This window comes from Triturus cristatus, chromosome 3_2, assembly GCF_964204655.1.
Source record: "Triturus cristatus chromosome 3_2, aTriCri1.1, whole genome shotgun sequence".
Lineage (NCBI taxonomy): Eukaryota > Metazoa > Chordata > Amphibia > Caudata > Salamandridae > Triturus > Triturus cristatus.
This window is the reverse complement of record NC_140584.1, coordinates 737,482,476-737,509,467: the sequence shown is the minus strand read 5'-3', so window position 1 is coordinate 737,509,467 and position 26,992 is coordinate 737,482,476. Positions and strand designations below refer to the sequence as shown.

Here is a 26,992-nt window from a genome sequence, read left to right as displayed (position 1 = left end):
CAGGGTGCTGCTACAACCTAGGGATGGAAGAATTGATTTCCCCACCAATGGCTCTCAGAAAGTGCCAATAAGGATTTCATAATATGATTGGTACTCAGCAGGGGAACACACCAATCAGGAAAAGGCTGAGCCTGACCCCAAGGGTGTGATACAATGACTGACTTCTGAGGAATTCACTTTATGAAAATTCTTAAGCTAGGAACCGCCTAGACGCTGCCGAAAACTGGAAATTGGAAGCCCCAATAACTGGTCAGTGCACCGGAGAGTGAGGAGCTGTGGCCTGTTTAATATTCTTTGAGCAATGTCTCAGTCATGATTTATTTGATTATAGTGTTTCAATCCTCTCTGTTCTCCCACGTTTGGAAATTCCCAGGGCCAGACCTCCTGGGACACAAAAAGACATACAATAAGATCTTTTTTGAGATGCTAAAAGTGCAAATAACGTCTAGGGCAGAAGCACTGCTCTTTGTGATTCCTAGTTTCAACAAATATTAGACTGTAAGGTGTGTGTGTGTATGTATATATATATAGACTGTAAGGTGTGTGTATGTGTGTGTGTATGTATGTATATATATATATATATATATATATATATATATATATATACACACTCTCTCTCTCATAACAGAATTAAACATCTGAAGCATAAATGGGTAATAGCGTTACATGCTATGGGTAATTGTGCCATCTACTGGCTCGGCCGGACAATAGTTTTACATTTTTTATCATTGTACAAGTTCTGATTCAAGAGTGAAGGGTTCTTTGAGTCCCATGTATTGCCAGATTGTAATTGTGCACCCAGGTGAGGAATTTACTGGGTTAAAAATTAGTTTGCTTGTTCTCCGTCTTTTACCTGGTGCTTCCTGAACATTTGAGCTTAATTTAGCTGCTTAGTCTCTTTTGCGTCTGAATCGACTTCTTTTTAGGGTGGAGCCTGCAATGGCATGAGCTCACGCATGCGTATCTCTTGCGAGACACTCATGTAAGCAAAAAATGCTTGGAGCTCTCCCGTTGCTTATAATTTATTGGCTTGCCTGACACACTTCTTTACAGCCTTGTAACTGGTCGCTGCAGACCTAGCATAATTTCGGTTTCTTTGAGTGGATCAGGGAACAAGCACCGATTGAGTCAACTTAATCACAAACAGAAGGCGTGCTAGCTAAAACGTGTCCAGCAGGACAAACAACATTGAATGTTTTCATTTCCATATTTCACTCCCTTTTATTTTGCCAATTCTTTTTTTCTCACTATGCAGTCTTGCTTTTTTTTTGCTCATGGGCGCTGTTGTCTTGGTGTATATATTGTTTCTTACTTATGTGTGATTTTGGAAATTATGCAGTGCAGTACACCCCAATTCTCCTCACTACAATCTACCCCAGATAAATCCGGTCCACCCCAATTCATTCCAATCCACCATACTCCAGTACTCTAAAACCACCCCAATCTGCTCAACTCCAGTCCAAAACAATCTGCTGCACTCCAATCCAGTAATCCAAAACAATCTGCCGCATTCCAATCCAAAACAATCTGCCCAATCCAAAACAATATTCCCACTCCAATCCAAAACAATCCCCCAATTTTACCGGCCCCACTTCAATCCAAAACAAACTTCCCCAATGCAAAACAGTCTGCCCCACCCCAGCCCCACGCCAATCTGCCCCAATGTAATCTGCCCCTCTCCAATCCAAAACATTCTGCCCCTCTCTAATTTGCCCTACTCCAATACAAAACAATCTGCCCCACTCCAATCCGATCATTCCATTGCACCGATCATTCCATTGTCCCACAGCTACCAAAACAATGTGCCCCGCTCCAATCTACCCCACTCCAATCGGCCCCACTCCAATCTACCTCACTCCATCCCGATTACCCCCTCCAACCTACCCCACCTCACACAAATCCAGTCTACCTCACTCCAATCAACCTCATCCCATAAAAATGTGTCCCCCTCCAATCTGCTCTGCTCCAATACAAAGCAATCTGCCCCACTCCATTCTGCCTCTCTCCAATCTGTCCCATTCCAATCTGACCCATTCCAGTTCAAAACAATCTGCCACACTCCAATCCAAAACAACGTGCCCCACTCCAATCCAGAACAATCTTCCCCACTCCAATCCATAACAATCTGCCCCACTCCAATCCACCCCACTCCAATCCAGAACAATCTTCCCCACTCCAATCCAGAACAATCTGCCCCACTCCAATCCAGAACAATCTGCCCTCCTCCAATCCAAAACAGTCTGCCCCACTCCAATCTTCCCTATTCCAATCCAAAACAATCTGCCCCACTAAAATACACCCCACTCCAATCCAAAATAATCTGCTCCAAATGAATCTGCCCATTCCAATCCAAAACAATCTGCCCCAATCCAATCCAGCAATGCTAAAAACATCTGCCCCCCTACAATCCAAAACAATCTGCCACACTTCAATTCAAAACAATCTGCCCCACTCCAATCCAAAACAAGCTGCTTTACTCCAATCTAAGCCAAACTACCTCACTCCAATCCAATCCAATCCAAAACAATCTGTCCCATTCCAATGTGCCCCACACCAACCCAAAACAATCTGCCCCACTCCAATCTACCCCACTTCAATCCAAAACAATCTGCTCTACTCCAATCCAAAACAGCCTGGCCCACTCAAATCCAAACAATCTGCCCCATTCCAATCCAAAACAATCCACCCTCAAGTTCCCTACTTCAATCCAACCCACTCCACCTCAATCCAATCCACCTTACCCCACTTCAAACCAATCCACATCACCCCTCTTCAGTTCATCCCGCTCCAGTCCACCCCACCCCACTCCACTCCAATTCCTCCACTTGTGTCCACCCACTCCTTTTGAATCCACCCCACTCAAATCCACCATATCCCTTCCAAACCACTCCAACCTAACTCATTCCACTCCAAAGCACCCCACTAAATTCCAATCCACCCCACTATTCTCCTATCCACCGAACTCCACTCCAATCCACTCCACTCTGCCCCAATACAATCTGCCCCACCTCGATTCAGTCCACCCGCATTAGCCCAGTACAATCCAATCCATCCAGCCCACCCCTCTCCAATCCACCCACTCCATTCCAATCCATACATCCCTCCACAAACCACCTTCATCCACCCCACACCCTTCAATCAAATTCACTACAGTCCACGCTCATCCAATCCTCCCCACTCAGATCCAATCCTACACACTCCAGTCCAATCCAACACACTCCAGTCCAATCCACTACACTACAGTCCAATCCACCACCTCCAGTCCAATCCACCCCACTCAAAACCTGTCCACTCCAATCCAATCCACCCCCCCAGCATCCCACTCCAAAAATACACCCCACCCCAATCCAATCTTCTCCAATCCAATCCAATCCAATCTAGTCCACTCCAGTCCAATTCACCCTACTCCAGTTTAATTCACCCCACTCAATCCAATTAACCTCACTCCAATCACCCACCTCACCCCAATCCAACCTACCCCTCCCTTCCCCACCTCACCCCAATCCATCCCACCCAAATCCACACCAGTCTAAACAAGCCTACTCCACTCTACACAATCTAATCCACCCTAATTCAGTTCAGTCCACCTTCCCCACCCCAGTTCAGCCCACCCTACTCCACCTCAATCCAATCCACCCCGCTCCGGACCAATGTAATCCACCCCATTTCTCCACTCCACCACACTCCAAACCGACCCACTCCAATCAATCCCACCCCAATTAGGTCCACCCCACCCTAGTCCTATCACTTTAATCCATTGCACCCACCTCAATCCAATCAAATCCACCCCACTCCAATCCACCTCAGCCCATTTCAATCCACTCCACTCAATCCACCCCACTCCACACAATCCAACCCACCCTACCGTAATCCATTCCAACCCACTCTACTCCAATCCAACCCACCATACTTCCTCTGTCCACTTCAACCCACTTTACCCTATTCCACCCCACGCCACACTGCTGTACGCTACTGCACTCTGCGACACCCTCTGCTTCTGATCCATTTAACTCTACTTCCCTCTAATGAACTCTACGACACTCCACTCCCCCTACTCCACTCTGACTTCTACTTGTACTCCAACAAATCCCCTCTACGACAGTCTACTCCCCCACTCCACACCACTAACTTTTAGGCATGCTGAACAGCAGCCACACTTGTGTACAACATCACAAAAACACATTGCCAATAGCTCTTGTATGGACAAGCCCTATTGGATTTGCCAATGGGTGATTCTATTGTTACATTCGGCCCACACGTTTTATAGGTTATGACTGCCAGTAGAACCACCACCTCTTTTTTCAGAAGGACAAAATGGTGGTGTTGATAGTGGGGATTTGACAGCCATCACTTTATAAATAGTTCAGGGGACTCTAGATGCGGCCTCAATCCATAAAGATTCACAAATATAAATTCGCTCGACTGGCTCTTTACTCTACACTCTATAGTATGGTTTGAGCTATATTTCTTTATTCTTTATCCCGACTGTAGGTAACGTTCGGCGATAGTGACAGATTTCTATGTTAAGGTATTTCAGGTGCAAGACTAATTAGGTTTATAAACAACTTCTGCATCAGTAAAACGGTAAATTTCTCCCGAATGTTGTTAGAAATATTATAGCAATACGTCTAACATGGAACAGGTGTATATGCCTTTAATTAAATTTGTATTTGCACATTTGAGTGCACATGTGGGATTCTGCCTGTACTTAGCTAATTTCTTCAAATTCAGTTTTCTCTTTCTTAGCTGTCGCTGAACATTTGCCCTAAAATGAAAATATGATCATTTACTGAATAGTGACGCCTCTCAGCCGCACCCCACCACCCCCCGCATTATAATTGTCGTGGAAGACACACCTTCTCATATCTATTTCTGTGCAATCATTGATGTATGATGGAAAGAAAATTTGGGGTATATCTTATTTTTGGAAAACCAGTACATTTGTGAGCTAGAAGTATTTATCGCCGTAATCATGTTTACCAGTTATTGCTCTTGTAAATAAGTTGTCTTTTGTATTTTCCTAGGTACAGCTTGAGAAACTCATGTCCAAGCAGATGGAGATTTTGCGGAATCCCTCTTTGGTTGAGAAGCTTCAGTTTTGTGAAAGACGCCATTCCGCAGGAATCTATAGACAAAACTCAGAAGAGCACAGCCCCAATGGCCAGACATCAGACGCTTCAGATGGGCAAGGTACATGCAAGTCACTCAATTCTAATTATATTAAACACAAAACTCCAAAAATTATTCAGAGTGGCCAGATGCTGGTTTCAGTAAGACATGAAGCGATAATCCTTTTTGTAATAAAATATGACATCATAGAAGTCGACATAACCAACAGTACTTTGTAGCTAAATCCCAACTATGTGACAGACAATAGCTCTTTTTGTACTAGTGGCTGATAGGTGATGTTGTTTTTTCCCTTAAGGTGTTTCTAGTGAGGGAGAATTCTCATGCAAACGCAATTTAGAGGCGCGAGTACAGTTCTTACATAGTCAGTGTGCATGTCTCCATTGTATTTTTAAATGTGATGCATCCTTTAGTCAAATTCATGTGATATGTTTATGTAAACTATTTCTCAGGCCCTGCACCTAATTAGCCACAACTCCCACTGATCACAGTCCTAATCCATGCGCCGCGGGGTTGGCCACAATGCAGGCCCTAGACTTCGGCTGGCCCTGCCCCAACCAGCCACAGGGAGTGTTTGCCAAACCTGTGGCTGGAGGCCATGCAGGTCCTAGGATTTAATGTAGGCAAGCTGTTCTATTGACTTTTTGGGTGCTTCTCAAAAGAACCCTTTTTGGGAGGATGGTGTTATTGTGTGTGGGCAGGGGGATTCGAAAGTGTTTGTACTATTTCTTTAAACTGTGGTAGACAATGGACACATATAAACAAGGAAGCTCAGATGCATAGGTAGGGATTATTTTCCTCAATTCCTTCAGAGTATCTTCAGGAACATTTTCTGTTACTCCTATTTCTTGGGTAGTTGGTGTCTGTTTTCATTTTCATGGCCATCCAGGAGTTTATGGTGCTCATTTTTGTACTTTTTACATGCTTTATCATTATCAAAGTTCCAAGGAGTGTAGATTTCTATGCCTCCTCCATAATTTTTTGTCGCACAGGTTGCATACGACCCTTAGGACACCTATATCTCTCCAGGGGAATTTGTGAAAAATTCCTGCACAATAGAATCTTTCACTGCTTTTCACTCTCTCAATGCAGAGAGCATCCTCTTCCTCATTCTTCAATGTTTCCAGTATCACGTCCTCTCTGTGAGAGGAGCATGTGTCTGCTCCTCCCGAAATGGCCTACAAGTGCCATTTTGGGTGTTTGGAGTCTACGGTCTCGGTACAGAGACTGTGCATTATCGAACAAGCTCACTGGAGGCTGTGGACAATATGACACACGTGTTTTGTTAAACATTGGTGGGGCATTCTCCCCCCCCCCCCCCACACCTGCCTTGGATATTATAGAGTGCCCCCCTGACCCCTTATGTGTCCTTTCTTTTGTTTTCTGGATGCACAGATTTTAAGCCCTGATGGCAGGTGCAAAAGAATATTTTCTTTCACAGCCAGCCAAGCTGAGCCTTCGGGTTCAAAAAAATAAAATAGACTTTGTGGACATAAAATGAACCATGGGAAAAAACTATTTTCTCCAATCAAATTAAGTTATTTTTAAATTTGATTCGTAAACTGTGCTCGCACCACAGTTCAAGGATACTCCGTGGACTAATGGCCCATATAGCTCTATGCTTTAAAATTCTTTGAAGTCAAGCACATTTTGTAACACTAATTTCTCAAAAAAGACGGAATGAACTCTCACCAAACCAAACCAAGGAAATGCACAATCTTCAGTAAAGTTCAAGTTTCTTGCTAGGTTTGGTGTAATTCTGTTGATTTTTCTTTTCTTTAACGAAGAGAAAATAATTGTGTGGAGGTTAAAATGGAAAATTCCACTTTCTTTGCACACTCCTTCTTTCATCTCCCACTCAATTCATACCTTAACATATGTCCCCATGTTAGAAATTGGGTTGTAGGATGACTGGGGTATGAGCTCTAGTCAAGCAGCAACCACAATCCTAGTCAGTATAAGAAGCAGGCAAACACTAAATTAACCTGGGTTCATCCTCTGGTAGCTTGGCACAGAGCAGTCAGGCTTAACTTAGAGGCAATGTGTAAAGTATTTGTGCAGCACTTCAAACAGTAAAACAGTGAAAACACCACAGAAAAAGATTCTAGACCAGGTTAGAAAAATTGTTTTTAGGTTAAAAAAAGTTCCTAGAAGCAGAAAGCGAAATTTGTGACATCTGGTCACGCTGGACCGGGACAAAGTCAAAAGTTCAGGCCGACAGCGATGGGCAGGAAACCGGGACCCAGTGAGGTCTTCTGAACAAATGTACCTTGATCTTGGGCGAGGCGATGTCAAGGATGCGTGGTACAATTGAAGCAATGCATCCTGCTGATCCACGCAGCGGCGGCGATGCGCTGGTCCTGATCTACACAGCAGGGGTGATGTGTTGGCTCCGATGAACGGTGAGCTGTGGTGCGGAGGTCTACTGTCGTCGTTGAGGCTGCCTCTGACAAAAATTTGAGAACCTTGCACTGGGAAGAGTGTTGCTCAGGGTTGGTTCAGAAGGCGATGCATTGGGTCTGATCCACGAAGCCACGGTGATGCGTTGATGCCGATCCTCTCATCAGAGGTGATGCACCGGTTCTGATCCACGCAGCTGAGGCAATGTGCTGGTTCTGATCCATGCAGCAGAGGTGATGACTTGGTCCTGATCCGCTCAACAGCAGTGATGCATCTGTACATCAGTGGATGCTTTGGTTTCACTGGAACAAGTGCCTTAGGCCCATTTCTAAAGATCCCGGACTGGTGTGGCCCCACTTGACAGGACAGACTCACATATAGCAGAGTATAAGTGCGAAAACAGGGTGGTAGGAAGTCTTTTATGTCCCTTAGACTTCAGATCAGGAGGCCAGCGAGCTGGCTCTTGGAGTCCCTCTGGGTTCTAGTGATGCAGGTCCAGTCCTCCTCACCTAGGCAGGTGAACAACAGGCAGCAGGTCAGCAAGGCAAGAGTCCAGCAAAGCAGCAGTCCGTCATAGTGGCAGTACTTCAGGAGCACAGCAGTCCTTCTTCTTGGCAGTTTTCACAGGTCCATAAGTGTACTGAAGTGGTGGTATCTGAGGTCCAGTACTTTTGCCCATTTGTGCCTTTGAAGTGGTGGAGACTTCAAAGACATGCCTTTGAAGTGCACAGAGGTCCCCCTTCCTGTCCTGGCTCCAGACTCACTACAAGGGGTATACAGCCCTTTGTGTAGGCACAGGACACAGCCTATTTAGGTGTGAGGCTAGGTCCAGCTGCTCTCTCCCATCCTGCCAGGATAGCCTATCAAGTTACACCTAAGCTCCCAATGTGTATGGCTGTCTAGGAGGAATACACAAAGCCCAAATGTCCCCCACCCCAGACATGTGATCAGGGAAAGGCTGAGGGGCCTAAATGGCTAAAGTAAGAAAATGCCAACTTTCAAAAAGTGTCATTTTCACGATTGCAATGTTAAATTCAACCACCATAAGTTAGGATTTTAGATTAGGGTTCCTGAGGCACCAAACATGATAAGTCTATCTCTTCACATTTGGGAATTACACTTAGACAATGGAATGAGGTAATCCAAATGTTATCCTAGTGGAGAGATAGTCCTTGCACTAGTGAAAGACGGGGTTGAGAGTTGTTCACTACCAGGACATGTGAAGCTTAAAAGTACATATCCTACGTTTCAATTACATTAGTTTTTGCCCTCTAGGTTGTCCAGGGCCTACCATATAGGTGACATATATGTATAAAAAGGGAAGGCTTGGGACTGGCAAGTGGTTCATCTTGCCAGGTTGAATTAATGTGTTCACTGCACACACAGGATCTGCAATAGCAGGTCTGAGCCATGGCTAGAGGGCTACTTAAGCGGGTAGCACAATAAGTAGTAGCATTTAATATAAAGGCCCTGGGCATATATAGTGCACTTTACTAGGGATTTATACGTAATTAAATATGCCAATTAGGGATGAGGCAGGATTACCAGAGCTTTTTCAGTGACATTTTGGCATTTTGTTCATACTTGATAACCCTTTCTTGTATTCAAACTTTGTCTTCAACAGTGCACAGCAAAGGATTGCTGAGCAGCCTGGTGAATGGTCATTCCCTGCTCCCACCCGCCAGTGCCCCATCCTCCCTGTCACCCACCCCACAAATCACATGGCCTGGGGCTGTGCACAGTGGGTGTTTGCCACATGGTTCTATGTTCAACTCCCTGTGTATTCATCTCCCGCTAAGCTTCCATGCAGCCAACTTGGTGAAGGTCCTGTTTTCTTACACTTACATGGCTGCTACAACACCTACCTTATGTGCTCATTCACCGGTACATTCCACAAATGTACTGAAGTTTTTCCCCGGTTTCATGTTATATTTTCATAGTCTATAAGTTGCATTATTTGTCATTCAGTTGCTAAAGTATTGACATGCATGTTGCTCGGGCAAACTGACAGGTTTCTGTGTAATTTCCTAGAAGTATCTTTTTTGCTTTTTTAAATAATACTTTAATTTGACTAAAATATTGATCACCCAACATTCAAGGGCAAACACCTTCTTCTGATCTTGAAATGCACGATACTGCAACACTTAGACCTATCATGGCTGACCTGGAATATCAGTGCATGCACCAACAACATAAACAATAGACATATTTCTGTTGTGTAAATGTCATAATAATCAGGCAAAAAGGCTTCACTAGAGCAATTTAATGCTGGTATTTGGAACGCCCACCTCTCCGTAAAGGTCACGTTTCAATATTCTACCAATCCAACCATGCACCTGGACATAATTGTGTTCATTAAACAGCATGGATACAAATGAAACTAATCCCTTCGCAAGAAGGGGACGAACCAAAACTAGACGTGACAGACACACACACAGCCACACACACACACTCTCTTACTTTGACTGGGATTGTATATGAAGGGCCTGATTCACAAAGATAAAATAGTCTCCGCAAATAATCTTTTTTTGAATGTCCTATCTTTTTGTGTACGAAAGACTCCACAATCATAAGTATACTACTAGTAAAATATCTTTGTGAATAGCAAGCAATAGTAAACTTACACAAACATGTAAGTTTACCTTTGTGAATCAGATCCTGTATACTTAGCATGACTTTTCTTTTGTTTCTGAAACTCGGGTGATCCTGTGATAGCATATTGAGTTTGTGGTAAACCTACACCAATTTTTGGGAACTTCACAAAGTTGTCAAAAGTTTTTTTTAAACCTCGGGTGAAGAATCCTGCTAAGAGTTGTTTTTTCCGAAGTAAAAAATCCACAAACATGCTCCTTACAAGAGAATCTTTTTTGACAGAAATGGAATTTTGCATATCACTAGTTTCATTCTGTCTGCTGTTACTTTTCATGCGCAGAGTCAGCATGTACCTGTGTGGTTTTACCTTTTTTCTTAGCTCAGGCTTTTTGTAAGTTATTTAGAGCAAATGTTGCCCTGATTCACCTTTTTTGCCTTCATTTTCTTAATTCCTAATACGTTGTTGAACATTGTTACTTATGGAGCATGATTATGAGAGCAGCACTATAGGCTATATTTTCAAAGCATTTTTGTGTTTGGAAATGGCCCGATTTGCAGGAATTGGGCTGTTTTCTTACCGCAAAAGTGCTTTTACAAATGTACAAATCACGAATTGTGTTTGCGATTTTGTAGTCAGAGGGCGCATGTTAAGGGTCTTCCTTCCAAATGCAGAATTACAGTGGAATGTATGAATGTTTTGCTACACAGTTACGGTTGCAATACCTTCATGTGTTTTTTACAGACACATCAAAGGAGGTGGTAACCATTTGCAAATGGGAAGGGGTCCCTAAGGGACCCTTTGTCCTTTGTGAATGTTGAATAAATATTTTTCAAGAGCAGGCAGTGATCACAAAGACCAGTGCCTACTCTTAAACAAGCATTTGCAATACAAATAGGTCTCGCATTTGTGAGTTAGAGCTATTGACGTTGTAAATGGCAATGTTTTGTACCTACACGTTTTATTTTTGGAGTGAATGTATGTAGTGTGCAAAATCCCTTGCAAAGGTCCTGCACTTCGTAATAAATATATTGAAAAAGCAAAGTGTGGATTGTGTCAACAATTGCTTGGCACGTACCTAATGGGTGTAGTGCTCACAGACTAACCAACGCGATTGGGATCGGAGCATGTGAATCCGAATCCCGGCTTCTCCTTCATTTTCTAGACTATTTGACTCACTCTCCTGCGTCTTAGCTTTCCTCCAAACACTGGGAGGCAATGAAGTTTGCCAAGGGGGCAGGGGACAGGGGGGCTTCGGGGGTACATGAAAATGTATTAATCGCCTAGTTGTCAAAAGTCGCCCGGTGCTATTAGTTAAAAGTGTGCAGATTTCATTAAAATATTAAGAGTACTTTACTCCCATCTATGAGAAAATCGACATTAACTAAACAAAATGCCAGAATGCATGTCAGTTTTCACAGTGTTATAGACAGTACTGGTTGCTTAGTTTCATTGCATTAATTTTTGTATTTACTCTTTTACACAGCATCCAAAGTAGGTTACCTAACCCCAAAGCCCCGAGTTGTTAAATTACCCATAGAAGGGAGTGTTTTACAGTTGAGCAAATGTGTCCAAATGTAATTTTGGTAGTGCCATGGAATGATCCGCCAATGAGGTACTTGATGAGCAGGTATTTAACTATATGTTCAAAATGTACGGTATTGTGGCTGTTGTTGTTTGTACACAACCACCTCTCTGAATGTGTTTATAAACACAGAGCTCCATCTACCAGACAGTGCTTACAGAAGGGCGATTAAAGCACAGAACAAAATGTATTCATTTATCCTGAGTGTGAGGGCACCCGGAAGGCTTAGGTGTCCTCCCGTAGAGGCTAGGGATCCCATCTACAGACTCTGCCGTGCTCCTCTGCACCAGCAGGGCACAGCTCAGAATCTGCAGCTTCTGCTAAAAAATAGGTGAGGGGGATGAGGTTGGGGCATGCAGGAGTGGCCGGCAGATTTCCAGGTTATTGAAAGTGATGATTCTGACGTGAGGCAATGGAGACTGACTGTCTGTTTGTCTGCCCCAGTCTATTTCTACCATCTACCGGGCTCACTGTCATGTATCCATTCATTTTTTTTTTTAAAACATAGTTTATTGGTTTTTTGCACAACCACATATAAAGCCTTACAGAATTGTTTTCACCATACATCCTGAAGTTTAATCACAAGCCCCTCGCCAATCATATAACGCAGGGCCAGAGAAATCCCTTCAGTGCTATACATTGCATAAACCAATAATCTACATAACAAAACCTCTACCCTTAAACACTATGTGAATTATAAATTCCCTCCCCCTCCCTCAATCCTTGTCAACAACACAGGCGGCCATCTCTGCCCTCTGATATCATACAGTCCAAGGAATACCAATGCGTCGAGTTATGTGATGTGCCCAGCTTGCTCCGGTGCCATCCCCCCATCCCCGGCTCGGTCTTCGCCTTCAGCGCCTGGCTCATAATCTCGCAGTGCCTGTACTAACGCCTCCCACGCAGCTGCCGCCTCTAGCGCCTTATCATCGTTGCGCCTACGAGCCCATTGATACCGCAGCGCACCCTAGCTGGTGGCCCATTTAAGAACTTCCCCTCTCCATCGTTTACTAGTGGGACCCACTGTTGCCTTCCACCTCTTCGTGATTTCTCGTTTTGCCAAGATAAGTCCCATGTCTACGAATTTGCTCGTGATTTTAGTTTTGGGCATGTGTGGGAACCAGTGCAGTATACTAACAGCCATATCATACTCCAGCCGCCTCTCTGTCACCTCATTCAGGGTATCTTCCACCTCTTTCCAGTAAAGACCCAGCGCTGGACAGGACCACAGCATATGATCCAATTCCACCCCAGTTCTCAGACATCTGGGACATGCTGCCTCCTCAACCTTAAAATATTTCTGGATTTTCCCAGGCGTCAGGTATGCTCTGTGGAGTATATAGAAGTGCACTAGCTGGAACCTTGCGTTCCTCGTGCTCTTCCAAGCTCGTCTCACTATCTGCGCCCAGGCCGTCTCGGGGATATCTCTACCTAAATCGTTCTCCCACTTCCCCTTCAGTTCGGCTAGGGGCTGTAGGTTTTCGAGGAGCATTCTAGAATATAGGCACGTAACCGCCTTGACAGTTCCTGCCGCCATCATAGTATACTGGCAGGCCATCGACGTCGGAGGCTCCATCAGCCCCTCCCTCCAGTGCGCCTGCATCGCTCTGGTAAGCGCTGCGTGCAGCAGGAACCCTCCCTTGGCAAATCAAACCTCTCTTGGAGAGTCTGGTAGGTCAGCAACACCCCGTTTTCATAGAGGTCTCCCACCACCTGCAGTCCCGCTTCTTCCCAAAGTTGTAATTGCGACCAGTCACCGCCGTGGGGCAGGGCAGTCAGCATCCCCAGCGGCATCTCCGGCGCATAGGGATGTAACACTCCCGCTCGTCGCTGGGATCGATTCCAGCAGAGCCTGAAGGTAATCTCCTCTGTGAGGAGGTCTCGGGACTCCAGTCTCTGCTGCAGGGCAATGTAGGAAAGGACATGTCGTGGTGTTCCCACATCTCTTCCGGCCTCCGGGCCACGGAACACCCACGCCACATTTTGGGTGAAGATCTGCAATTGAGCCGCTAAGTAGTATAACTCAAAGTCGGGGACCGCCAGCTCTCCTTCGCTCTTGGGCCTTATAAGCGTTGCCTGCGCTACTCTACGCCTGCCCGTACCCCACAAAACAGACACCACCATCGATTTCAGCAACCGGAACGTGGAGTTGGGTATCCACACCGGAAGTGTCCTAAAATAGTATAATAAACGAGGGAGTGCCACCATTTTCAAAAGGGAGACGCGGCCTGTCACCGATAACGGGAGGGTGGCCCAAAAGGCCATACTCCCCTTCAGGGCCCTTACACTGCGGCCCACATTCCCCTCCAGTATATCTGCCATCGTGTGATAGATGTGTACACCGAGGTAGCTCAGACAGGTGGGTTCCCAGCGGACCGCTCGAGTCATGTCCGGCCTAGTCTCCCCCTGTCTCACCGGGAACAGGCACGTCTTAGCCCAATTAACTCTTAGACCTGATATGTCCCCAAAACCCGAGAGTACGCTCTCCGCTCCCGCCATCGCCCTATCGGCGTCTTCGAGGAACAGCAAAAGGTCGTCTGCATAAAGCGATATATGCTGGCGCCCGTCTCTGCTATCCAGACCCCCGTAGTAGCGGCCTGTCCGAATCTTAGCCGCGAGGGGCTGCACCGCCAAGGCGAACAGTAACGGGGAGAGCGGGCAGCCCTGCCTCGTCCCCCGCTCACCTAGATACCTCGGTGAGACCAATGAGCCCGCTCGCACTCTAGCCACTGCTGAAGTATATAATACTTTCGTCCATTGGAGGTAACCCTCTCCTAATCCAAACCGTCGCAATACTTTATACAAATATCCCCATTCCAAGCTATCAAAAGCTTTCTCGATGTCTACCGAGAGTATCATAGGCTGTGGTGCTTCTGGGTGATCATCCTCCAGCAATCGTACCAATCTCCGGATGTTCGCAGTCGTGTTGCGCTGCGGTATGAACCCAGTTTGGTCCTTATGAACCAGGGTGGGCATATATTGTAGTAATCGGGCCGCTAGTACACTACTCAATATTTTATAGTCGGTGGTTAACATCGACAGTGGTCTATAAGAGGCCACGTTCTCACTTTCCCTACCCGGCTTCAATAACGGGATCACCAGCGCTTCGCGCATCGATTGGGGTAGTCGTCCTATGTCTCTAGCTTCTCTATAAACCTCTTGGAGCCGCGGTACCAGCAAGTCAATGTATTTCCCATAGAATTCTATGGGCAAGCCGTCTAGCCCCGGTGTCTTGTTGCGGGCCATGCGCTTGATGGCAGCTCGTATTTCACCCGGTTCTACGTCTTTACCCAATTCCAACGCCTGTTCCCGGTCCAGGCCAGGCAGCGTAACCTCATCCAAGAAAGTGTCAACGGCAGGGTCCCCGTCCCCTAACCTACTTTTATAGAGTGTCTCATAATAGCGCTTAAAACACTGCATGATTTCAGTTTGGGTGTAAACCATCCCTCCCTCCGCCCTCTCTAAAGCCAGGATAGGGGAACTCCTCTTGGCGGGGTTGGCTAACCAAGCCAATAGTGTCCCCGCTTTATCTCCCTCTGCATGGGCCCTCAGCAGGTACCGTCTATGGTCAAAACTGCGCAAGCGTTCCACTTCAACCGCCACCGCTTCTTTAGCTGCAGTAACCTTTTCCTGTAGCTCAGGATGGCCAGGTCTCTCCTTTTCCGCCTCCCGCAGATTGGAGTCCGCTTTGGTCAGATCGTCCAGAAGCGTCTTCCGTATACCCACATGTTTCCCTATGCAGAGCCCCCTGATGACAACTTTAAAGGCATCCCACTCTATCGCCCTTGTCGCAGCCGTGCCCGCATTTACCGCAAAATACTGGGTTATGCCCTCTTCCAGCGCTGCTTGGAACAGTGGGTCATCCATCGTCTCAGGTCGCAGTTTCCAAGTAGGAACACATGAGACCCCAGCCATCCAATCCATGCTGATGAGGAGGGGATTGTGATCAGAGAGTGTTCTGGTTAGATATTCAGTACGCACTATAGCTGGCATTACCGTCGGGGAGCATAGTATCGCATCCAAGCGTACATGTAGGTCATGCAGGCTAGAAAAATAAGAGTAGTCTCGGTCTCTCGGGTGCTGCGCTCGCCAAGCGTCTATCAGTCCCCAGCGCACCTGCCAGTCGAGTCTACCTTTGGTCAAGCGATTCACCGGTGAGTCAGCCAAGGGTGGGTGAGATCTATCAAGAGAAACATCCATAACAGAATTAAAACCCCCCCCCATCACCAGTGGGCTCGCTAGGTAAGAAGCCATAGCGCCAGATAACCTCGCACTGTCATGTATCCATTCATCTCTCTTTGTTAGAGGTGCGCGAGCCAATATATTAATTAGCAGGGTAGAGCCAGCCGGAGACGAGCCAAGCGTATACGAGCCAGTGGGTGAGCCGTGAAAATGATCGGCATGTTAATCATACAGTAAACACGATGTAAATGTGCGATAATGTCTCTTCAGAATTCAAAAAAGTGAATTTCTTTTGCGCGTCACCACATTACACAAGATTATAGCACTGAATTGAGAGGAAGTTATTAAAAGTGCTCATTTTAAGCATGAGTTAAAACACTGCCGCTCCTCCCGTCCGACAGCAATGCCATTTGTGAACTAAGAGGCGTCAGTTGCCATGCAAATCTCGAATGTTGCCTAGAGTCTTATTTTATTTAGAGTAACATTAACATTTATTTTGCACTGCACGCATCTTGAACTCGCATATTTCAAGGTGGCAATAATAAAGATGAAAATGGAAGTGCCGGCAGGCAAGAAAACACGAACGGGAGTGGGGGGGACAGGGGAGGGTGAGAAGTCACAGACTGAGGGAGGGGCGGTGGGGTGGGGAGACGGGTAAGAAAATAGTGTTAGGTGTAAAGGGGTCAATAGCCGTGGAAGGATACAAATGATGAATGAGGAGGGACTAACAATCCTCAAACCAATATATTAAGACAAAAGCCAATGGGCAGAGAGTGGGCGGAGCTTCCACAAAGCTTCCACACTACAGTATATACTGCATGCCTCGCAAAGCGATGGCAGCGTATTCGCGCTGCAACGCTAGGCGAGACCTAAAAATGAAACTTAAAATTTTCATTATCTTTTTTTTTTTTTTTTAAGTCCGTCCCATTTTCCTTTAAGGAAAATGGGCTAATGAGCTTCTTTAAAAAAATGGTTTATTAAAAAGTAATCACTGTGATGGTCACGATTCCTAATGAGTAGCAAATTGCGCTCTACCTTCATTAATATTCATGAGATATGTCTATTTGTGACCCCATTAGGAATCGCTATTTGGTAAATCTTTATTATGTACATGAGCAATTGCGATTTCATAATTAAGATTCAATAAGAATCACAATCAGGAAAGCTCAGTTCCTATTTCTTGGACATTAGGCCAAACAGAAATTTGCAAAGAGATTGGAACTGCGGATGATGAAGTAATTATGGCAAGTGCAATTTTACTGCACCTGGTAATAACTGCACCTTCTGCAGAATTTAGTGCAGCAACTACTGCTTCTGGATATAATGCCTCAATTCCTGGGTTCGTAAATTGGAAAATTAGGTATTCACCACACCCAGTAAATACTGCACTCCAGAATTTACCAGGTGCGATAAGTAACTCACTCTTATCTAAGCCACTGATAAATATGGCTATATTCTCTTGAGTTATCATTTTGGATAATTCGTAATGGGTGCACGTCCTTAATTGTTAACCACAGCGTTTTACTCTGACATATAAACTGATCCTTCTGAATCTTGTGTTTTTTATTATCTCATAAATTCATGCTCTCTATTTGTTAAGTTGACAAACATTGTCGTGCATTAAAATAAAGTACGGTGTGGAGGTGCCATCTCACCATTGCGTATGCTAATTCACTGATGTTCATTGGTGTACACAATTCTTATAGATGCAACCTATTTAAAACTGCTTGTTAAGAAAATAGGCTAATTTCGGGATGGGTTATAATGGAGCATCCACAAACATTTGCAGCTGCCCCTTCAGCTCACCTCATGCTTTCCCTGCTTTATGTATAGGCCAAGGGCTGCAATTCTTCTGATGGGGAAGTCCATGCCATACCCCCTTACTTGTGGTGTCTTTTTTGTTGCCTGTTCCTGCAAGAAAAGAGGTACGGGGTAGGATCAATTCTGAAATGTCCTTCTGTATCAGGGGCATTGATTCGTTTTTTTTTTGCAAAGCAACCTTTCCTTCCCACCCGTGATTTGGGAATTTGTCCTCAAGATGTGCTGACTGGTTCACCTTAACATGGTGGCCTAACTGTCACTTTTTAATCAATAAAGCAGCAGCAGCAGCAGCAGCCATGGCGGTGGAAACCACTTTGGGAAAAAAAAATGTCAACACAGTGGGACACTTGACAGGTGGCTATTAAAATGGCCCATTCAGGAGGAGGTTCTTTGTGTGAGAACAACATTAATGGGACCGAGTGGCAGCCCTGCCTTCTTCTACTGCGCCCCCCAGAAGATTGTGCCCACCGAAGTTTCTCTGACCCCAGTATCCTGTTGTGGGAGTGTGTCGCAGGAGATGTTAGTTCCGCCACATCATGGGCCCTTCCTAGACAACTGGGGCTACTGTTCTCATGGGAATTCTCCATGTCTATGGTTCTTGAAGTATTAAAATCCTCTACAGATTCTTCTGCCCCCTCAGCTAATACAGACTCTAACTACCCCGTGATTATACATATTTTTTGCCCTCCCCACCGGTGGCAGTGCCCGATGGTTTTTGCACGGACATGTAACTTCACTAGCTCCTTTTATTTAGGGTTGATATTGAGTGAAAATACCTAGGCCATTCCCAAGTCAGTCAATATTATCAAGTCCAGACATAACATCTGGCAAGTGGGAAGATTTGCCAAGTGGCAACAGTCCCCTTCCCCAAATACCTGTGTATTTAAACTGTATATTTGAGTTTTTAGGGGGGCAGGACCGAATATCCAGAGTTACAAGGCCATTGACGATGTGCCTGTCAATAAACATATGTTTGATTATGTCGAAGGGTGTTGCTGCATTGAAACATCTTCTAGCACCCATGATATCATCCCTGATAACTGAATAGCATTCCTTGGTGTGCCTTATCCAGTGGGCCTCTTGTTTTTTAATGACTCTTCAAAATTCGTAGGATCTGACAGTTTTGGGACATTGACCATCGCCAGTCTGAACCCTGTCTTGGGATAGCTACTTTGACAGTTTCTTCCCCATGAATAGGCCCCCTCTCTATAACCAGCGGGTATAGGGCCAGTGTAGGGGCAGTGTTTCTATTTCTACTGCTGAATCTTGGAGTATTAAGGTTGAGCATAGGTCTGCGGTTTGCTAGATGTTACTTGGGTCAAATAAGTTGGCCTGAGCAGACTCTCCCTAGTTATTTGTAGGCCTCTGCACTGGGGCTATTGCAGTAACTGCTCTTAGATTTCCAGAACGAGGCTTTAGACCCCTCCTCCCTCCCCCACCCCCCTTGCTGCGTCAGTGTCCCCTTTCATGTCAGAATCTGGTCCACTTTACCCATAAGAAGAATGAACGTCAATTTTAATTCTCCCACCTTAGCTTTCAAATCCATAATAAGAGGAAGATAAGTGGCCATATCAGGGGTCAATAGAGTAGGGTGTATTGGACCAGTCCCCAGTGCACTCCTATCTTTAACAGATGTAACTGTGGGCCCACCCTCCTCTTCCATCAGGGAAGCAATTGATTTTGACATACTATTGGTGTAGCTGGAGGTGGCGCTGCGAACCCTGATGTTTCTGATTGCACTGGTCTTAAACATTGGATGAAGGGTAGTGTCACTGTTTTGTGAAAGTAGCTTGAAATTCTTTGAGGTCCCTTTTTCGCTTTAGTGGTAACAACTTCATTTTGAGCAGTGACAACCCCTATAGTAGACTTCACCTTCCCAATTAGCTGATCTATCTCACTGAAGGTTTGGTTGACAATTCACCGAGTAGCTTTACTATATGTGGCAATTCCTTGACTGGATTCAACCGCCTTCCGTTTCTGCATAATACCAAAGTAACCCTAGTACACAAAGGCAATTTCAATTCCTGATTATTGAACTTAGGTCATATTTCCCATTAAGGTGTAGCGAAATGTAAGTAGAAAGTTAACTCCCCCCCCCCTTACGTCAATGATAGTGTACCCTGCTGAAGCCCTTGCTTAAACTTGGCCCAGAGTTCTCTTTCTTCTACTTATAACTGTGTAATTAGTTTTATAGCCTATACGTCCTAGCATACAGCTGCGGAACCCAGGTACAAGCTCTCAACACCTGATATAATAAGTAAATATATGCGCTTCCGCAACTAAGTGCCAGTCCGACACAGGGAGAACATAGTTAAAAAATCTGTACAAACAGGAAAATGAGCTAGCTTTCTTGGCCTTCAAGGAGCTACTCTGATTTGGGAAGTGAAGCCAACAACACTGGCTGGTGGGTGGCTTCATTGGTTTCCTTAATGCACAGTCTGAGGCACAAAGATGCTCTCTCTAACAACACTCAGCACTTTACCATTCACAAATTCCACCTGGCCATAATCAACGCTCGGTCCGTAGTAAAGCATGCCTTTAAGGTAGCTGAGTTCATTAAGATTGTCCTTTTCATTACAGAAACATGGGCTAATAAGCATTCCAGTCCTGACCTGCTAATAGCAACCCCACAAGGCTACTCAATAACAGAGCTGGAAAAAGAGGTGGCGGTTTGGGGGTAATTTACAGAAGTCACTTCAAATGTAAAACTGACTCTACGCCTAACTTAGAATGCAAATTGTTATCCGTCAGCCTCAAATTGAGTATCAACTACTCTTTTAAAGGCCTGCTCATTTACCGTCCCCCAGGCACAAGACATTTTCTTCAATCGATTCATGCGCTGGTTGAGGGGGGGGCTTACAAGAGCGATTGTACAGTACTTGGGGACTTCAACTTTCACTTAGACTGCCTAGAGGATAAAGACATGGAGGTTATTCTGGACATTATCAATGCTTTCAACCTCCCACAATTAATACATCAGTCTACTCATAATTGTGGTCACATTCTGGGTGCTATTTTCTCCAATAACCATTTCATTTCTGTCAAAGAGTTTCTCCCACTTTCATGGTCCGACCATAAAGTAGTGCTTTTTGAACTGATGTCTCCCTCCCTACTCAAAGCAGGAATGTAGATTCCAATCATCTGCCATTTTATCTCCAGTCTAAAACTAATTTCGGCATTTTGGAACAACACCTGCTGCCCGACTCTAATCAGGCCACAGCTGCCTATACCAACAGGCTCAACTTTTTACATTTTTTTTAATTTTCCAAAACCTTTATTGAGGAAGTTTAAGTCAAACACATTACATTGTGCTACAGAGCTGCTCAAATTATTACAATAAAGACCAAGTCAAACATTCAGGGGCAAGTCGCCTGCACCTTGCAAGAAACATAAACATGTTAAGGCTGAAATCACATCATCTTTGCACGAAGTTCCCTTGTCACATGGGGATCACACATTCGCCAATGGCAACAGTGGGAAGCGCCACGGGACGGGGGAAGGCCTATAAGGAGGGGGGAGGCAGTCACCTGTCAACACCGGCGGCTGCCGCGGGCGCAAGGCTGGCGGGGAGCGCAGGAGAGGCAGCGCCTCTGGGAGGGGTACGGGAGTGGAGGTAGGTTACCAGAGGGCCCCAAATGTCAATGGGTCGGGACTTGGCAGGTAGTAAGTCCCAGAACTCCGTTAACAGAGTCTGACACCGAGAAGCATCCTCCAGCCAGCTCTCAACTCTAGGAGCAGGCCTGCAACACCAACACATAGCCACCCTACGCCCGGCCAGGACCAGCAGCATCGCTATCAGGCTCCGAGAAGCATCTGGACAGAATTTTATGAAACCAAGAAGGCAAAGGGGAGGGTCGGGATGCACTGTAGTGCTAGTAATATACACACAAAAGAGGAGGGTGGAGGCTGATTAGAACCGCACCAAACAAATGTTAGTGGTTAACGTAAATAGCTCAGATAGTGCACGAAACCAGAGAGTACTACCCTCTTTACTCTCAACGATGTGGGACAAAGTCCTACAACAACATATGGATACACGATTTTCGTCTCCCATGAGACTTCTTCAGGGCTCAATAATATGGTGAGTATAATTCTTTTCTGTCTTGCCGTTCTTTTGGATATGGTTTCCACGATGCAGGTTTTATTTGTGACGGTCTGGTAACCACCAACTCAGGTCATGATTTCAGACGAAACGCGTTGGCTATGGCTATGAAAATATGAAATGTGACATGGAAGAAATCTTCACTCAAAATCAATAAAGAAGAAAATCTTTACATGTTATATGTGTCGTATGCTTTATCAGGAGTTTATTTGTTACCTGGAAAAGATACAAAAGTGTATAGGTACTTGGAGACCTTACGAAAGTACATAGTGCTGAACCTCCCGTGTATCCATATGTAGTGCTAGTAATGTCCGAGATAGTGGAGCACACCCCCCGCCAGAAGTTGGAAACCTTAGGGCATAACCATTCTAAATGTGCGAAATCCGCCGCGGGGGCAGCACAATGTATACAAGTGTCGTTTGGAATGAGTCCAAGCTTGTGGAGCTGAGCGGGGGTGCCGTAGGACCTGTGAAAATACTTGAAATGTATCAGACGAAGTCGGTAATTTGGTGACAGCTTCTTCGTTTGGTTGCAGCAGTATAGCCAGTCTGCCTGCGCTATAACCGTACCAAGATCCGCGCCCCACGCCTCCCGCGCACGGTCTGTAGAATTGGAAGTGGATGCTTGAGTAAAAGCTTATAGTTTGGTGACCAGTTTATGTGGGGAAGAGGATGTATATATGAAGTCAAGAGCTGGCATAGTGGGTGGGGGATGAGGAAAAGTAGATTGTAATTTTCGACAAATAGCACACAGCTGGTAGAATAGAAGCGTATCCAACGGGCCCGAGGAGTCAGGAAGTGAGTAAAAAGTGTTCCCTGGGTAAAGGCCCGCCACTGTCCGCAAGCCCAGATGCGTCGCATGCCTAGACATGCCGGAAGGCTGGAGTGGGGGGAAATCAGGGTGGTTCACAAGTGGCACAGCATTTGCAGAGAGTTGGGGAAGATTGGAGAGCCGGCGAAGGCTGGACCAGGCCCAGCGCAATGTCTCAACCGTTTCCACCTCCGCACGCGGGCGCACCGCCGGCGTGAAAAATGCCGTGGACAAAGGCCAGGGGGATGCTATATCCATCTCAACGGCCACATGAGGTTGATAAGGAGTAGGATGGATCCAGAAGTGTAGAAAACTGGCCTGAGCGCATAAAGCATATATCTTGAAATCAGGAGCGCCCAAACCTCCGGCAGACATGGGGAGAGTGAGGATATCGTATGCAACTCTTGGTTGTTTTCCCGCCCAGACGAGCGAAATAATTAGGGAGCGTATTTTGCGAAAGAAATGAGTGGTGAGAGGGATAGGAACTTTCAAAAACAGGTAGAGAAATTTTGGCAAGACCACCATCTTGGCGATGGTGATCCGGCCTGCCTGGGAGAGCGGAAGCTGGCTCCAAGTCGGAATCTTGGATTCCAACCAATCAACTGCACAACCAAAGTTAGATCTCCACAGTTCGTCCAGGTCCCTACTTAACCAGATACCAAGATAGCGTGTAGGGCCCGAGGCCCACACAAACGGGAAGTCCGGTGTGAACGGCATAGTGGCATCAGTTAAGGGAAACAGCACCGATTTGCTCCAGTTTACCTAAATACCAGAAAGTCCACCGAAGAGTATGATTTCCCGGACCAAAGGGCTGAGGTTTTCCTGAGGGTGACGGACATATAAGGTAACATCGTCCGCGTACATGGAGACAAGAAAGGAGCGGGCTGAAAAACCTATTCCCCTGTGAGTGTGGTGCTGCCGGAGCCTGGCAGCTAAAGGTTCCATTGCAATGGCGAAAAGCATGGGCGATAGCGGGCAACCCTGCCGGGTGCCACGACCAATGCTAATGGGGTCAGAGATCTGGGCATTAATATGGAGACGTGCTGAGGGAGCCTGATCTTGCGAATAAATATTTCACTGAAGCCCATGCGTGGTAAGAGGTAGAATAGAAAAGGCCACTCAAGCATATCAAACGCCTTTGTAGCGTCCAGCAGGGCAGCCACCGTGGGGAGATTAGGTTTGATTTGGTGCAAAACTGAAAAGATTGTACAAAGGTTATGCGAGGTGGCTCTACCCGGAATGAAACCAGATTGGTCCGGGAGGGCAACGAGGGGCATAAGTAGCAGAAGACGGGAGGCGATCAGTTTAGCGAAAATTTTGTTGTCAATGTTTATTAAAGAAAGGGGGCAGTAGGAATCGTGACGGTCACTAGGCTTGTCGGGTTTAAGAAGCAGAGTTATCATAGCCTCTCGGAGAGACTGAGGGAAGAGTCCAGTATCAAAAGATTCATTATACATAGCCGCCAAGTGTGGTACTAGGAGATCTGCATACATTTTATAGAATGAGGCCGGTAGGTCATCCAGGCCAGGAGGCTTATCGCCGAGTAGGCCACTGATGGCTGCGAGTATTTCCTCCCTAGTGAATGGTACATCTAAAAATTCCCGGTGGTAGTCCTCAAGCCAGACCAGCGCAATAGACTCAAAGTATTGATCGAAGGCGTCCCGTGACGGGGGGGGTACCAGCAGAATATAGCTGAGAGTAGAAGTCAAGGAAACAGGACTTAATCTCCTCTGGGGAGGTAGTCCTAGACGGACCCCCGTCGCTGAGGGTTGTAATATAGGAAGCCGCACATGGGGGGGCGAAGGAGATTAGCTAAAGTACGTCCCGGGCGGTCGCCTTCACCAAAGTGGCGAGCACGGTCCTTCCTGCCCAGAAAGCAAAGTTCACGGTCTGCTTCTTCAGAAAATTCCATGTGTTTTTGGCGGATTAATGCCAGCGTATCAGGACTGGGGTATGCAGGCTGGGCGGCATCCAGATCCTTTATTTCCATCTCGAGCTTGGCCAGAGTGGTGCGGATGGAACGGAGAACACCGGCCTGTTTGGAAATGCATTCGCCCCGAATGACGGTCTCGAAACCTTCCCAGAGTACGGAGGCCGAGTCCACGGATCCCGTGTTGAAGTCAAAATAATTAGTAATAGCAGTTTGAATGCCTGCGCAGAAGACAGTGTCCCGGAGGGCGTTTGGGGGAAGACGCCAGGTGAATGCACGTTGCGGGGAGTGGGGAAGGCTAAGGCAAATCTGGACCGGTGCGTGGTCAGAGAAGGTACGCGCCATGTGTGTGGCTTCAGTGAGCCAGAGCAGGACATCCTCGGAGGTCAGCCAAAAATCTATGCGTGACCAGCAATCCCTCGCACTGTTGACACAGGTACCCTCACGGGCATCAGGCCAAAGGGGGTGCCAAGCATCCTGAAGAGAGTTATCGGTCACAATAGAGGTAAGGGTGGCGCGCAGGTGGGACGCGTGGGAACCAGACCGATCAATTGCCGCTGATAAGGTGACATTAAAATCCCCTCCCCAGACGACAGCCGCAGGGCCACAAGCGGATATGAGATGCCATATATGATTTAAGAAGTCTGGGTCGTCCGAGTTGGGACCGTAGACTGCAGCGATCGTCACAGGCTGGGCCAATAGTGAGCCATCGAGTACTACATACCGGCCCTCCGGATCAATAACTGCCTGAGCAGTATGCCAGGGAAGACCCCTGCGTATCAGAATAGAAACTCCCCTAGCATATGATGAATAGGTAGAAGAGTGTGATTCTCCACAATGGCGTGCCTGGATTCTGGAGAGGGAGCCGGGCATCAAGTGCGTCTCCTGTAAGAGGCATATGTCCACCCTGTGTCGCTGTAAATGTGAGTGGATCAGTCTGGCCTTCCCATGGTCATTCAGGCCACGGACATTCCAGGTACAGCAGATGGTGTTAGTCATGAGAAGGTGGCCTGAAGTGTAACATTACGCAGCACAGGTGGGGAGCGCCCACGGGCAGGAGCAATCAAGGTAACAGGGACATCAACTGGAATGGAATGGAATGGAAAAACATTTATAGATCGCATGGATATCTGGAAGCCTCCCAGCGCTAATAACCCACAGCAGGATAACCAGAGGGGCTAAGGAAAGAGCAAAGTCTTTATTTGCTTCCGGAAAGCCATGTGGTCAGGGATTATGCGTAGGTGAAGAGGAAAGGCATTCCAGAGTTTGGAGGCGTTGTAGGAAAAAAGTCTGTCACCACTTCTGGACATCTTGATCCTGGGGATCTCAGCCAGATGCAGATCATCTGATCTAAGTTTACGCTTGGCTTTGTATGGACGAATCATGGTGGAAATCGACGGTGGACCGAGTCCCTGCCTTGTTTTAAGCACTAGGCATAAGGACTTGAACTTGATTCGTTCCTGAACCGGGAGCCAGTGGAGGGCCGGTTCGGCTGACAGTCTGTTAGAGATTCCCGTTAGCAGTCTCGCTGCGCTGTTCTGTACGGATTGAAGTTTCTTGACTGTTGAAATGGGAGCTCCCAGGTACAGGGCATTCCCATAATCCAATCTGGAGAGTATTAATGACTGGACCAGTACTTTCTTGGCTGTGGAGGGAAGAAGGGGCAGGACCTTTCGGGCCATTCTAAGAAGGCCGTAATAGAGGGCTGCTGTTTTCCTGGCTTGCGCCTTGAGGCTGAGGTCCTGGTCCAGCCATACCCCCAAACTCTTGATTTCCGATTTCGGGATAGGGGCTGGGCCCATACATGATGGCCACATTTGGCTGGGGTTGAAACGGAGGGAGTTACCTAAGATCATAATCTCAGTTTTTCCTCCATTGAGCCTGAGTTGAGAGTCATCCATCCAGCTTGAGATGTCATTTAAACAGGAATGGAGGGTGTGGATTTTCTGTTCGGCTTGGGTGAGCCCGACCACCAGCTGGGTGTCATCGGCATAGGTGATTATTCAGATTCCGTAAGGCTCTATTCTGGCTGCTAGAGGGGACATATATACGTTGAATAATGTCGGCCTGAGCGAGGAGCCCTGGGGCACCCCGCTCGGCAGGTGTATGGGTTTGGAAACCGTGCTTTCATTAAACACCAGGAAGGTTCTTTCCTCCAGGAAGGAGGATAGCCACTGGAGTGCCATGCCATCAACAACTATATTCCTAAGACGCCGGATCAGAGTCGAGTGATTCACCGTGTCAAAAGCGGCGCTCAGGTCAAGAAGTATAATGGCTGCCGAGCCTCCAGAGTCCAGAATCTTCCTGCTTTCTTCCACCACTGCCAGCAAAGCGGTTTCAGTGCTTTGGCGTGGACAGGAAGCCGGTTTGGGAGGGGTGGAGCAAGCTATGATTTTTGAGAAACCCTGAAAGAGTTAAATTTACGTGTTTCTCTGTGACCTTACT

The 26,992-nt window shown here is 46.5% G+C and overlaps 1 protein-coding gene across 2 annotated transcripts in view; it reads left to right on the top strand.

Moving 5' to 3' along the window:
- The window catches only part of NAB1 (NGFI-A binding protein 1), a 136,937-nt gene that overhangs the window by 96,494 nt on the left and 13,451 nt on the right, over positions 1 to 26,992 (top strand). For both annotated transcript variants that reach the window (XM_085648794.1, XM_085648795.1), the window contains one exon: positions 5,025 to 5,190. In XM_085648794.1, the coding sequence (XP_085504920.1) occupies positions 5,025 to 5,190 (166 nt within the window). The remainder of the gene's footprint in view (positions 1 to 5,024; positions 5,191 to 26,992) is intronic.